Source organism: Gracilinanus agilis, chromosome 3, assembly GCF_016433145.1.
Source record: "Gracilinanus agilis isolate LMUSP501 chromosome 3, AgileGrace, whole genome shotgun sequence".
NCBI lineage: Eukaryota > Metazoa > Chordata > Mammalia > Didelphimorphia > Didelphidae > Gracilinanus > Gracilinanus agilis.
In genome coordinates, this window is record NC_058132.1 from 421,705,281 (window position 1) to 421,718,311 (window position 13,031).

The 13,031-nt window shown below is 33.3% G+C and overlaps 1 protein-coding gene across 2 annotated transcripts in view; it reads right to left on the reverse strand.

The window, feature by feature from the left end:
- Positions 1–6,377: 6,377 nt before the first annotated feature.
- BRWD1 (bromodomain and WD repeat domain containing 1) overlaps positions 6,378–13,031 on the reverse strand; it is a 172,902-nt gene continuing 166,248 nt past the window's right edge. For both annotated transcript variants that reach the window (XM_044670302.1, XM_044670303.1), the window contains one exon: positions 6,378–9,863. In XM_044670302.1, the coding sequence (XP_044526237.1) occupies positions 8,704–9,863 (1,160 nt within the window). In that variant the 3' untranslated portion in view covers positions 6,378–8,703. The remainder of the gene's footprint in view (positions 9,864–13,031) is intronic.

A 13,031-nucleotide genomic window follows, 5' to 3' on the forward strand; every position in this document is an offset into this window, starting at 1 on the left:
CTCCTAATCATATTTGGCTATGTGCTTTAATCAGTCCCAAGTGAAGACTCACCTTCTGTGACTCATAGGACACAAGTGTGAACCCTATTCACAAGGTACTTCATTTTCTATGATAGAGTACTAGCCATTTCCCACTCCATTTTACTTTTCCAGTCTCACTGAAAAAGAAGTCCTTGTTGTACCATTCATCATGGAGTCCTAGCTCCAGGTAGAAGACACTGCATTCATTGCCATTCTTTCAAGTAGTTTGTGACTTTAATGGCTTCCACACAATGCTCATGGAGAGGGATTGTCAAGATTTCTGAGACCAATTCCAGACCCTCCCTCTAAGATTCACTCTTTCCAGGTACATCACCTAATCCGTATTCTGGTGATAGTTACCTAAGGGCCATTGGATTATTCTTTTTTTCCATAGGGTTCAATATTAGACATATAGCCTTCTTTTCAATATTATCCTCTATTGACACTTCACATTTTGCCACAATGATAATAGCTTGGGTTTCTTCCCTTGAGACTGTTTATATCCTCAGACCTTTGACCAACTGGAAAATGGCACTTACATGAACCATTCCAAAAATGAGACCTTCACAAGAAAAACTTGTAGCCAATCCACACACCCCCAGTTTCCCTTTTAATATTAGCTTTACTGGGCGTTTCTGCAAATACTTTAAAATTTTTATGTAATTGAAATTATCCATCTTATCCCTCCCCCTGGCCACAAATTTTTCTATTTATAGATCTGAAAAGTAATTTTAAAATGTTTAATATATTGATGTGACTTTACATTTGGGTCATGTATCTATTTGGAACTTATCTTCCTATTAAGTGTTTGGTGTCTCAATTTCTTCTATAATGCTGTCCCAGTTTTTGCCCTAGTAACTAGTCTTCAGGTTTATCAAACACTAGGTTCTATATGTTAACACTTATCTATTCCATCTATTTTTTTTGAAAACTAGCAACTAATTCTTTTCAGTTTTTCCTCCCCTTTTTATTTCTCCAGTGGGTTCCATTCTAATTTCATTTTTGTCCTAGTTGTATGAAACACAGTTTTGGTAGTTCAGTATAAGCACTATAATTTGAGCAATAAAATTCCAATTATTTAGATGACTTTAAAATGGTTTATAATTGTATTTATATAATTCTGATCTGTACCATGGTAATCTCCAAGATACTTTATATAGTTATATGTAAATTATGTTTCTATTGGATTTTATTGATATTATACAAAAAAGCTGATTTGTGTAAATTTTTAATTTTACCTTTGCTTGTTTCAACTATTTTTGTTGACTCACCACATGTAAAAAGCACGCTTAGTCCTTACTTATTTTTAGTTCACTCATCATCTTAGTGGAAAGGACTTCTCTCCATTATATATATTGCTAGCTCATGGTTTTAAGTTTATACCATTTACCAGATTAAGGAAGACCCATTCCTGTTTTCTAGTGTTTAGTAAAAATGGGTGATATATTTTGCAAAACTTTTTCTGCAGTTACATGCTTTTGCTATCAATATGGTTAATCATGTTCATACTTATCTTAATATTAAAATAACCCAGGGCAGCTAGATGGCTCAGTTGATAGACAGGCCAGTAGAGACCTGGGCTCAAATGTGACCTCAAACACTTCTTGGCTGTGTAACCCTGGACAAGTCACTTAACCCCAATTGCCAAGCCCTTTCTGCATTAGAATTGATGCAATTCTAAGACAAGGTAATGGTTAAAAACAAAACATAATGAACATCCTACATTCTGGGTAAATACCCTTTCTGGTTAGTGTAGAATTTGTATTATATTAGGCAACTAGCTAGGTGGCACTAGCACTCCAGGCCAGGCCCAGAGTCAGGAAGATGAATTCAAATTGAGCCTTAAAGATACTAACAAGTCTTGGGCAAGCCATGTATGCCTCAATTTCCTCATCCATAAAATAACAAAGCTCTAATTACCAAGGTAGCAGAGGATTAAATAGTATTAGTAACACACTTAGGCACATAAATGTTGGCTATTATGTTGTTTTAGTCTTTTTGCTAATATTTAATCTAATATTTTGACATCAACGTTCATTTGAGATATTGGTCTGCCTTAAGAGATATTACTCAAAAATGTTTAACAAACTGTCTGGGGTGGGAGATGCATACATTTCACACTTTAAAAATTTTATTAATATTTCCTCCATCATTTTCTTAAGTCTAGACAACATATCAAGTCCAGCTGGGTAGTGGATAGAGTGGCAAGCCTGGAGTCAGTTACATTCCTCTTCCCAAGTTCAAATCTGATCTTAGATACTTATTAGTTGTGTGCTCCTGGGGAATTCATTGAATTGTTCACCTGTTTCCTCATCTGTAGAACGTGTCGGAGAAGAAAATGGCAAACTACTCTGGAATCTAATCTTTGCCAAGAAAATCCTAAATAGGTCACAAGATCATATTTGTGTCATAGAAATATGGCAAGATATGTATTTTGCTCTTTTTGGCAAACACTTTGTATAATACTGGAATTTTTCTGTTTCATAGGATTCATTTGTGAATCCACCTGGACCTGGGTCATCAACCCATTTGCAGTTTTATTTATGGCTTTTCAAAAAAAACTTTTTTTTTGCATTCATGATTGCTAAATGAACTAGTAGATATAATGGCTGAAGAATGATCATGATCAATTGAAGAGGTAGCATAGGTTAGAGAAGGATAAATGTTGAAACATTTTTCAAGAACAGAACCTGCCAGTTAGTGTGGTCAGTGACCTTGACTTGGATTTCTTAAAACTTATAGCACAAAACTAAAGGGATGGCTAATGGAAATATAAATACTGACCAGAAAGGAATATGGTTTTGAAGAACAGGTTATTCCAAAACTCTTAAAAAAAAAGAATATTGAATTTAACCAGTTTGTCAGGAGAATGCTATAGTTAACCTAAATTTCAGGAAAGCATCTGACAAGCTTTCATCCTGTTATCATGGCCAAGAGAAATGTTAGCTAGAAAAAAAAATTAACCTAGATTTGGCACTGGTTGAATAGCATAAACCAGTGATGGGCAAACACAGGGAAGCTTGCCTATCACTGGACCATAGAATAGTTAATAGCTTGATATGACATGAATACCCTAGAATGCTATACTTGACTCTATGCTCTTCCTATTATGCATACTTTAATCAATTTTAGCTACCTATATCACCTACCAAGCCTACAGACAATACAAAGTTTAGAATGACAATCAGAAGTCAGCATCAAAAACTTAATTGTTGGGCTAAATCTTACTAAGATATTAGGAATGTTTCTATTTCTTAATACTTCAGTAACTTTAACACTTTGGTTTTTAAAAAGTTACTTCAAAAGAAGTCGTCTTAGTTACATATGGCGATCTGGGCAGATCAAATCTGCAATATATAGCAGCTTCAGATGCTAATTTGACCTTACATTAAATCGAGAGGTCCAGGCTAGGAAGTGACATTTTATTTATCTGTCCTGCTCAGGCTACATCTTTATTCAGTTCTTGGCCTCACATTTTGGAAAGCAAAGAACATACAGAAGTATTTGAAATTCTCTAATATCATATGTGAATTGTTTTAAGGTTAGTGAGATCATAACTTTCCTCAAGTATTTTAAGGGCTCTGACTTCCACTGGGGATTAAAATTATCCTGTTTGGCAGCTCCAAGAGCCAAGGGTAGAAGTTGCAAAGGGCTTAATATGGGGAAATTTTTCCTAACAACTGGAGGTATCCAAAAAAAAAAAGTCACCTTGTGGTGTATTTTATCTTACTATGGGTTAATTCTCTTAGGTAGATGCATTATGTCAGATTTTTATGCAGGTATAAACAAACTGAGGTTCCTTCTCCTGAAATCGTTTCCCTACTTTGAACAGATTTACAGTTGGTTCTGGCCAAAACATTTGAAATTATTACCTCTTCAACTATAGATGAAACAATGTTTTTGATAAGAATAAATACAGAAATATATAAATAAGATTTGTTTTCCCTCTTGGGAATTTAACAGGCTATGACTGATATAGTTGACTGGCCATTTTCAAAGTAAAGTTCTAGTGACTTATAAACCTGTTTTTAGAAGTTAACAACTCTTCTGGACTTACAAATGTGTGTACTTATTGAAACAATCCCTTCTTTCCCTGTTCTCTATACATTTTTACAAGATGTTATATGCATACTTATAAATACAACTAAAAAAATATTTAGTTCACTGAATTCTCAAACTAATAAAAAGTGAATATCTGATGTCACAAGACAACTATAAAAATGCTAAAAACTGAGATTTTACTCCATTTGCTTTTCAAGTTACTCTTTATCAGACTCAAAATGTCTAAGGTTTCTTTCAGTTCTGATATTCATGCACATATATTAACATGCATACAGACAGAACCATTCACCCTTCACTATGATATATTATTGTACTGTTACTACCACTTTGCAGGTTAAATTTGTGAGATGATCTATGACATAGTAATACACTGACAAAGTGTCCTGATATACTAAAGGAATGATCTACAAAATGGAATCTGTATTTGCAATGCTGACACATTTCTCTAATCCCTGATAGATGAGACATTGTGTCTAATTTGAACTATCTAGATAAATCTTATAAAGTAGTAGTCTCTATAAAGTAGGAACTGCCATCTAATCCTAAAGGATTTGTGATCAACCAATGAAAAGAATGGAAAGATGGTCATATCTCATACTCCTTGCCACTGTCTCCACAACTATGCCCTAATTCTACACAATCTCCTTCTTGTGCAAGCTGCCAACCGCTTCTCTCCTTAAAGTGTATGTCAGTTCCTCAGAGCACTTACACCTAATCACTACTGGGACACACACAACATTAATTGTGTAGGTGCCACTGGGAAAATTCCTGATTAGCCTTTCCTTGAAATCACTGAATCTATGGTTGCAACCCCTTGAATGTAATCAGTAAAAATCTTGTCTCACCACTGTTTTTGGTGGGACAGTTAAGTCATGTAGAAAAATAAAGAATAAATTAACTTGTGATCTACATTTTATATTACCTTTCCTCTCCAAACCTACCATTCTTCCTAACTTTCCTATTACTGAGGAGTACACAACTACTCCTCATTCCAGGCATCCAGGTTCACAACTTCATTGTTGTCCTCAGTTTATCACCCCACTTAAGTTAATCAGTTGCCAAATCCTATTGTTTCTATTTATCCTCATCTCACTATTAACACAAAGACCACATCTATAGCTCAGCCCTTCATCACATTTTGCCTGGACTATATTACTTTCTAGTTGGTCACTCTGCTTCTGGTCACTTCCCTTTCTAATTTCTCCCATACACAATGGCCAAAATGATTTTTCTAAAGTGCATGTTTGACCATTTCTGTGCCCTATTCAGAAACTCCACTGCCTCTATAATGACAAGATTAAATGTTTTTTCATCATCTCATCATTCTAAAATGTCTATTTTTGCATAAATGTTACAACATACATAATTATTAGCATAGCAGTTAATTCTATGACTTAAAAGTTAGTAAATGTACACACACTGGGGTGATGTCCTAAAACTTTTTTTTTTTTTTTTTTAATGGAGTGTTCAAAAGGTTTGGAGATCATTGTTCTAAAAGGCCTTAAAAGGTGGTTTTAACAGTAGCTCCTCCTAAAAGATATAAAACTGGAGATTTTGTGATCTTTATCATTTCTAGTATTTCCTTCCATCTACAGTTTTTTGTTTTTACTAAAAATCATATCTTGGGTTTGAAAATTTAACCTTGGTTCAGAGTTTAATTTTTTCCTACATGCAATGAGAATACAACAATGTTCTAATTCAGAGATTACATAGCACTGTTTGGTAAAAACAAATTTTTTTTGGTAAACAGAATCAAGGTAAGAGTTCCTCATACCTCCTAATATGGAAACATACCAAAATTCATAAGAAAAAATGGAAAACAACAAAAGGCTAAACTTTATAATGTTCTGTAAGTCTTTAAAACTAGGTCTTTTTCTTTAATCAAAGAGAAGATAAGTATGTCAGGGATTCTCACATAAGTTAAGACAGTTACACATTGTTTCCATGAAGTAGGCAAAAAGACATAATTTAAGTAAATTTGGAATATTAACAGTTCAAGATTATCTATAGCTAACCAGTTTTTAAAAGTTTGAAACCATTAATATTAAACTTGGCTAAACTATGTTCCTTTTTCTGGAGAGAAATAAAATCTCAGTATCTTAAACTATTTTAAGTTACTACTTAACAGAAGTATAGAACATAAGAAAAACTAATTTTTATTAAACAATTACACTTGTGCTATAATGAATAATTATAGTACTTTCTGTATAGGAATCATCTCACATTCCTTTATGTAAACAATTAAATTAAAAAAATCTATGAAGTTCACATGCTGTAAAGTCAACATAGTTTCATTTATTACTTTCTTAGGGGCGTGTGTATATCTTTCTCAAAATTAAATGTTGAGAACAGTAACCAAGATTAAAACAACCTAACTACAAAATTCCTTTATAGCACCAAGTTCTTATTTTATTTTATGTTTTTATAATTTACCTTTGCCAAGTACATCTTTACAGTCACAAAGTGAAATGGATGCTGTGCTTGTTTTTTCCTATTATATTCTTGTTAAAATATGAAGGCTGTATTTATTAACAATTGGTTTAACCACTTTGACTGGACTAACTAGATAATTTAGCCCAAATGAGCAATACTCATTCTGTTATACATGTAGTCTTAAGTAGTAAGAAAATGTTTCTTCATACAATAACTTAAGCCCATTTAATTGTTTCACACAAATGCACCGAAGATTTTTGATACTTTACACAGAAGACAGTGGTAAATGTATAAAAAAAAAGCTGAAGAGTTATGGTTAGTTCATGGACTAGATTCATAACAATTTATTATAGTATCTTGGGGGATTTTCAAGGAATATTCTAATTTTCTTTTAGGTTAGTGCCCTAGACAGCAATCTCCCTCAGGGGGAGAATATTGTACTAACATGCTAGATTTTTATTCAAATTTCTTAACACTGGTGGTGAGGGGAGATGGTAGCTTTTATCTGAAATCAAAGTTCCCCATAAGATAATAGGAACAGATATCCTAGGTTGTGTCAATGATGTCCAGAACAATCCTACACTACTGGTAGAGAAGAGCATATTACTACATAAGGGTGACATTACACGTTGTTAGGAAACATATATGGGTCTTTAGGGAAATGAGAGAAAAATAGATTTTCTGGATGTTGCCAAACCTAAATTTAAAGCCAGTCATGGTGGGATACAGGTGCAGGGGATATAACAGTCTTTAGCAAAATACATAAAATATATCAGAAGTACTATTTCAGGCACATGAAAGCTCAATGAGGCTAAATATACTGACAGGAATGAGGTGACCTAGCAAACCCAAAAATAAATTATTTCAATATAGAAAATGTTTAGGTGCCAGGTTTATCTTAATAGTTTTGAAAATCATCAAATAAAATATACTATGTTTTCTTAGAAATTACAAATCTATACATCAGGGCCAATGCCATTAATATTGGTATGGTTACTTTAGTAGCCCAGGGTGTATGGAAATGCAAAATGATGTCAAATCAATTAAAACAACAAAGAGAACACAGTATTTGCCTCATTTCCCTGGATGAAATTTCACTGTCACAAAACCATAATTATGTCAATATTGATGGGAAATCCACCTAAATAGTAGGGTGAAAAAGGGTCAAATGTTTTCTCAACTAGACCGAAATAACAAGGAAAATTAGTGAAGAATATGATTTTCTTAAACCAAAGGCACACCCTTTCATTTCAAAGGATGAGGCAATTAAGAATACAAATTCACTTTGGTTATTAATACATTAATGTTTAAAAAAACAAAATCTTTCAGGTGGCTAAAAAGCAAGCTTTACAGCATTTATACATTAGTGCAGATGTTAAAAGAAAATGACAAAATAAAGGCTATGGCTCTCACCTTATTTAGAATTTTAAAAACCACAACAAAAAACCAAATGTTCAACATTTAAACAAAAAAGACTAGGATAAAACAATTTACCAGTAGTTTCTAAGTTCAAGTTTACACATAGAAATAAAAAAATATTTAAAAAACAAACGAACAAACACCATTTAAAAAGAAACATGGAAGCAACTAAAATTAATCAAGCTGATATTCTGTATTGAACTGTGGTGGCAATAAAAGTTTCCAAAAGGAACCAAAACAAAATGGTTAATGTATCCGTCTACCTAGTAAATAGTTCCTCTTCCCATGATCTTAATGTCAGTATGCTCTTGTTATGAGTTATCTGTAAACCTTCACATGAAATTATATTACACAAACGAGAATAGAAAATAAGACTTACTTAAGGATTTAATAAAGTAGTAACTATATGAAAAGTATTAACTTGTACTGTGAAAATAATGATCATTTAATACTAGTCAGTTGTCTAGTGTTTATAGACATAAAACAGACTTTAAAGTCTTGCTATATGTAGTCACATAGGGTCAAAATTGAGAGCTGCCCCAAAATGAAACTTATTTTGGCACCTGTGCTAAATGCTGCTACCTAAGCAAAGTCAAAGAAAAATAAGGAAAGGGACAGTCATGATTTAGTGACATTCATAACTTTTTCATAGAAAAATATAAATATATTCCCTGAATTATAGAACAAAAAAAAAATCACTGGAACAGCCAAAATTCACCACAAATTCCAGTTCAATTCCTCTAAAAAATGAACTGGTTTTCCTCAAGGTCATAAGGTGCAATCACCTGTATCAAAAACATTTTCTACATCTAAAACTTTATCATCATCCCCATAATTGTATCTTACAGTTCTTCTACCCTGATTTCTTGTTCTTATTTTTGAACGCCTTGGAGCTTTTTTAGTTTTTGCATAGTCCAAATCCTCCCAGTCATTATCATCTAGCCTTAACCTTGGCCGTTTGCTTTTTCTTAGTAATCTCATTGGTTTAGATATGTTACCTTTAAAGGTATTACCACCTCTTCTAAGGACATTTGCTTTTCTATTCCTTTTTCTCTTTTTTGTTTTTATGTTATCACTATAGGTAGTATCTGAATCTGTTTCTGTTTCCAAGTTTGAATCACATTTGGGACTAGCCTTTGAGCTAGTCGTTTTTTCAGAAGCTTCCAATATTTCTGATTCAGAACATTTTCTCTTCCTCCCCTTTTCAGACTCTGTTGTGTCTTGCAAATCACGATGAACCTTTGCCTTTCTGAAAAGAATCTTTCGACGAGTTTTCCTTCGGGTTCTTTTACCTCTCCATTTTCCTACCCCAGAACTCATTTCCTCTTCAACACTATTCTCTGAAGTAGATCTCTGCACCAAAGTTGACCGGTAAGGAACTTTCCTCCTATTAGCATATTCTGGATTATGGCTTTTTGAATCTTCATTTGAAGATTCAATCAGGGCATTTTTTACTGTATGAGAAGCAGCACTATTAGATTTTAGACGAGTGGTATGCCACTTCTGATTACTTTCAGAGTCCAAGTCTTCATTTATAGACTCACTGATATTTTTCCTACTACTATCAGAACCAGTATCAAGTAGTTGATCTTCAGAGGTACTTTGTTCATTTAACAGTATTTCACTCTTTGAAGTCGTATTTCCTTCAGAACCATACGATGTATTCTTAGGTTTAGTAGAAGCACAGTTAAGGGTCTTTCTCCTGTACCCATTGCTTCTGGTGCACAAATTTTCTGAATTAAAATCTTCTTCATCACTCATTAACCTTATTTTATTGGCAGCCATTGTAGCACATCTTCGTGGAATCCTTCGGAAACCAATTTTCGCTTTTAATGATTTAACTACTTCTGAATTGCTGTCTGAGTCACTGGAGCATATCCTTTTCCTAGAAGTTTTTCCGCTATGTCCATTTTCTTGGGATACTGAATCTGGGAAGGGGAGAAAAAAGCCCTTTAATTTCTAACAACAACAAAGTAAATTACTACTCTTATTAGTATAAGGTTGAAAAGAAAAGACTCAAATTCCTAGTAGAAACATTACCCAATGTCTCTTTGGAACTTCCATCTCAAAAATTCTAGGGCCAAATCATATTAGAAATTTATATAACATAACTTTTTATCTTATATGATAGGATCTATTATTTTGGTATCTTTCATGTGACCCATACCCATCAGTGACTGGATCAGTTTGTCAACCAATGGGTCAACAAATATTTATTACACACCTTTACATGCCAGGCACTAAGATAGATGCTAGGGATTCTAAGACAAAATCAAAAGAGGTCTTTCCCTCGAGAAACATATTCTATTGGGGGAAACAACCTGGACATATAAGTATTTATAAAGTAAATACAAAATAAAATGAAGTTAGGCATTAACACATGGAAAATGGAACCTGAGCTGAACTTTGAAGGAAAATAGATATTCTAGGACAGTGATTTTCAAAGAATGGACTGTGGACCCTTTGGAGTCTCTGAGACTCTATGAAGTCCCAAATAATTTCAAAATAATACTAAGATATACTTGCCCTTTTCTAACTACATATATGTGTACTGCTGGGTTTTCTTCTTCTACTTTAATTAAAATACCTTATCACCACAGACTGAATGCAGAAACATATACAAGAATCCAGTAATCTTCCATTAAACTAGGCATTAGAGAGATTTGCAAAAATAATGCTATGTTTCCCACAATTTTGAGAGAGTACATTTTAGAGAAGTTATTCTTCATAAAAATATTATTTATGTGAAGGAATGATTATTTTAAATGAAGTAATAATTTAAAAACTTATCAATGGTAAATATCAATAGACATAAAAGACTTCAATAGAAAATGTACATAAACAAAAGCTCTTTGGAATGTTCAGCAATTTTTAAGCGTATAAAGAGGTCCTAAATGGTCCAAGACTGTTAAAAAAATGTATTTTGATGTTTTATTTCAATATATTGGTCTTCTTTGTTACATCATGCATTTTTATTTTAGGCATTTAAAAATATCATTCTGAAAAAGGGTCTACAGGCTTCATCAGACTGCCAAAGGATTCAGGAAACTGAAAAGGTTAAGAATCCCTGATGTATTCTTAATAGATAGAGAATTTCAAGATAGTACACTAAGTATGGGGGACTGTGTTTGTAAAGACAGAATGTCATAGATAAGAACCAAAGGTTACTAGATGAGTGAAATAGGGAATGTATAAATGGGATATAATAATGGAAAGATAGGTTGGAACCAAGTTGTTTAAACACCCTAAGGAGATTTTTTGTTTAATGCTACAGGTATTAGATGCCAAGTCTTGTTGATTCTGGCTCTACCATATCTTTCATCTATCCCTTTCTCTTTCTGCTCTGTTGATGGAGGCATAGGAGCTTATTCAACATTACAGTAAAACAATCAGACTTAAATTTTAGGACTATCATTGGCAATTTTGTAAAGGATGGGCTGGAGAAGAAAGATTTGAAGCAGGAAATGCAAATGGAAAGTGTGGATTAGAGACAAAGGGATGGATAAGAGATATATAGATGGAGGTAGAATTAAGAAGACTTGGCAACTGATTGTAGGGAAGAGGCAAAGGAGTTAGGAATGAATATAAGCTTAAGAATCTAAGTGATTGGATAGTGGTGCTCAAGAAATAGAAAATTAAAAGGGGTGGGAAAGAGGTTGTGGGAGAAACAATAAATTCTGCTTTGTTATTGAATTTGAACTTCCTATGAGATATCCAATTTGAAATGTCCTGTAGCAGTTGGTAAGATTAGATTAGAGAGAAACCAGACCTAGAATGGCTTAGAATAAGGGTTCTTGACCTGCAGTCCATATATATATTTTTAAAAATTATTTTGTAACTGCGTTTCAAATTAATTGGTTTCTTTGGCAATCTTATTTTATTTTATGCATTTAAAAATACTATTCTAAGAAAAAGTTCACAGGCTTCACAAGACTGTCAAAGAGGGACATGACAAGAAAAAAGTTTAAGATCTTCTGGTTTAAAAGACTGAAAAATATCAGATAGATAAGAGACCCATAAAAAAAGATCATAAAAATGCAAAGACAAGAGAATCTAGAAAGAGTGATTAACAATGTCAAATGCTTCAGGGGTAGAATGAAGAATTGAAAAAAAAGTGATGGAAATTAGGCTATTTCTGGTAACTAGAGAGGAGAGTTTCATGCATCATGACATTAGAAGCCAGACTGCAATGATTCAGGAAGTGAAAGCAACAAAGATAGTTTTTTTTTTTAGAAGATTGGCTTTGAAAAGAACAAAGTACAACAATTTGAAAGGAAAGTAAGCAGCTACATGCACAGAATGCTGAACCTTGAATTCAGATCCCGCTTCGGATTTGCTAGCTATGTAACCCAGAGCAAGTCAATTTCTATTTGCCTCAACTTTTTTCATTTGTAAAATTAGTGAAAATAGCTACTTCCCAGGGTTCTTTTAAGGATCCAATTAGATAAGATATAAAATGCTTTGAAAAAACTAAAAGTACTATGTAAATGCTAATCATCATCATAAAATGTCATGTGTTTTTTGTGATTTTTTAAAAAGATGAACTACAAATGCTTGTAGACATCAGAGAATGAATCAGTAAATATAGGAAGAGATTGGAAATAAGTGATCAAAGAGAGAGAAGATAGCGCAAGAGAGAGGAGGAGTGGAAGAGAAAAATATTGGGAATAGATGAGAGGGAGGAGAGAGAGGAAGAGGGAGAAAGGAATAAGGAAAAAGACAATAGAAGAGGGGAAGTGGAAGAAAACAGGAAAAAGGGGAAAATCACTTGGAGTAAATGGGATTTGGTGGAGTGAAGGTTATAGGGCAACTTTTATTTAATCAAGACTAGAAAAAGGGAGGAGAAAACTGGGGATGATATTATTAAAGTTTTGAGATGTAAAACAGGGGAGAAGTTGGAGGTTAAGTCACATAGTTTTCAATTTTCTCAGTGAAATATGAAGCAAGATCAGGAAAAGGGAAGATGGAGGGCTAAGTAAAGAAGATTTGGAAGTTATTGTGGGAAGTGCTATGAAGATTCTATTGAGGAAATTATTACCTTGCTACTATGAGTCTAATTAAGATCAAACAACCTAAATTTGTAATGAATTCAAAAC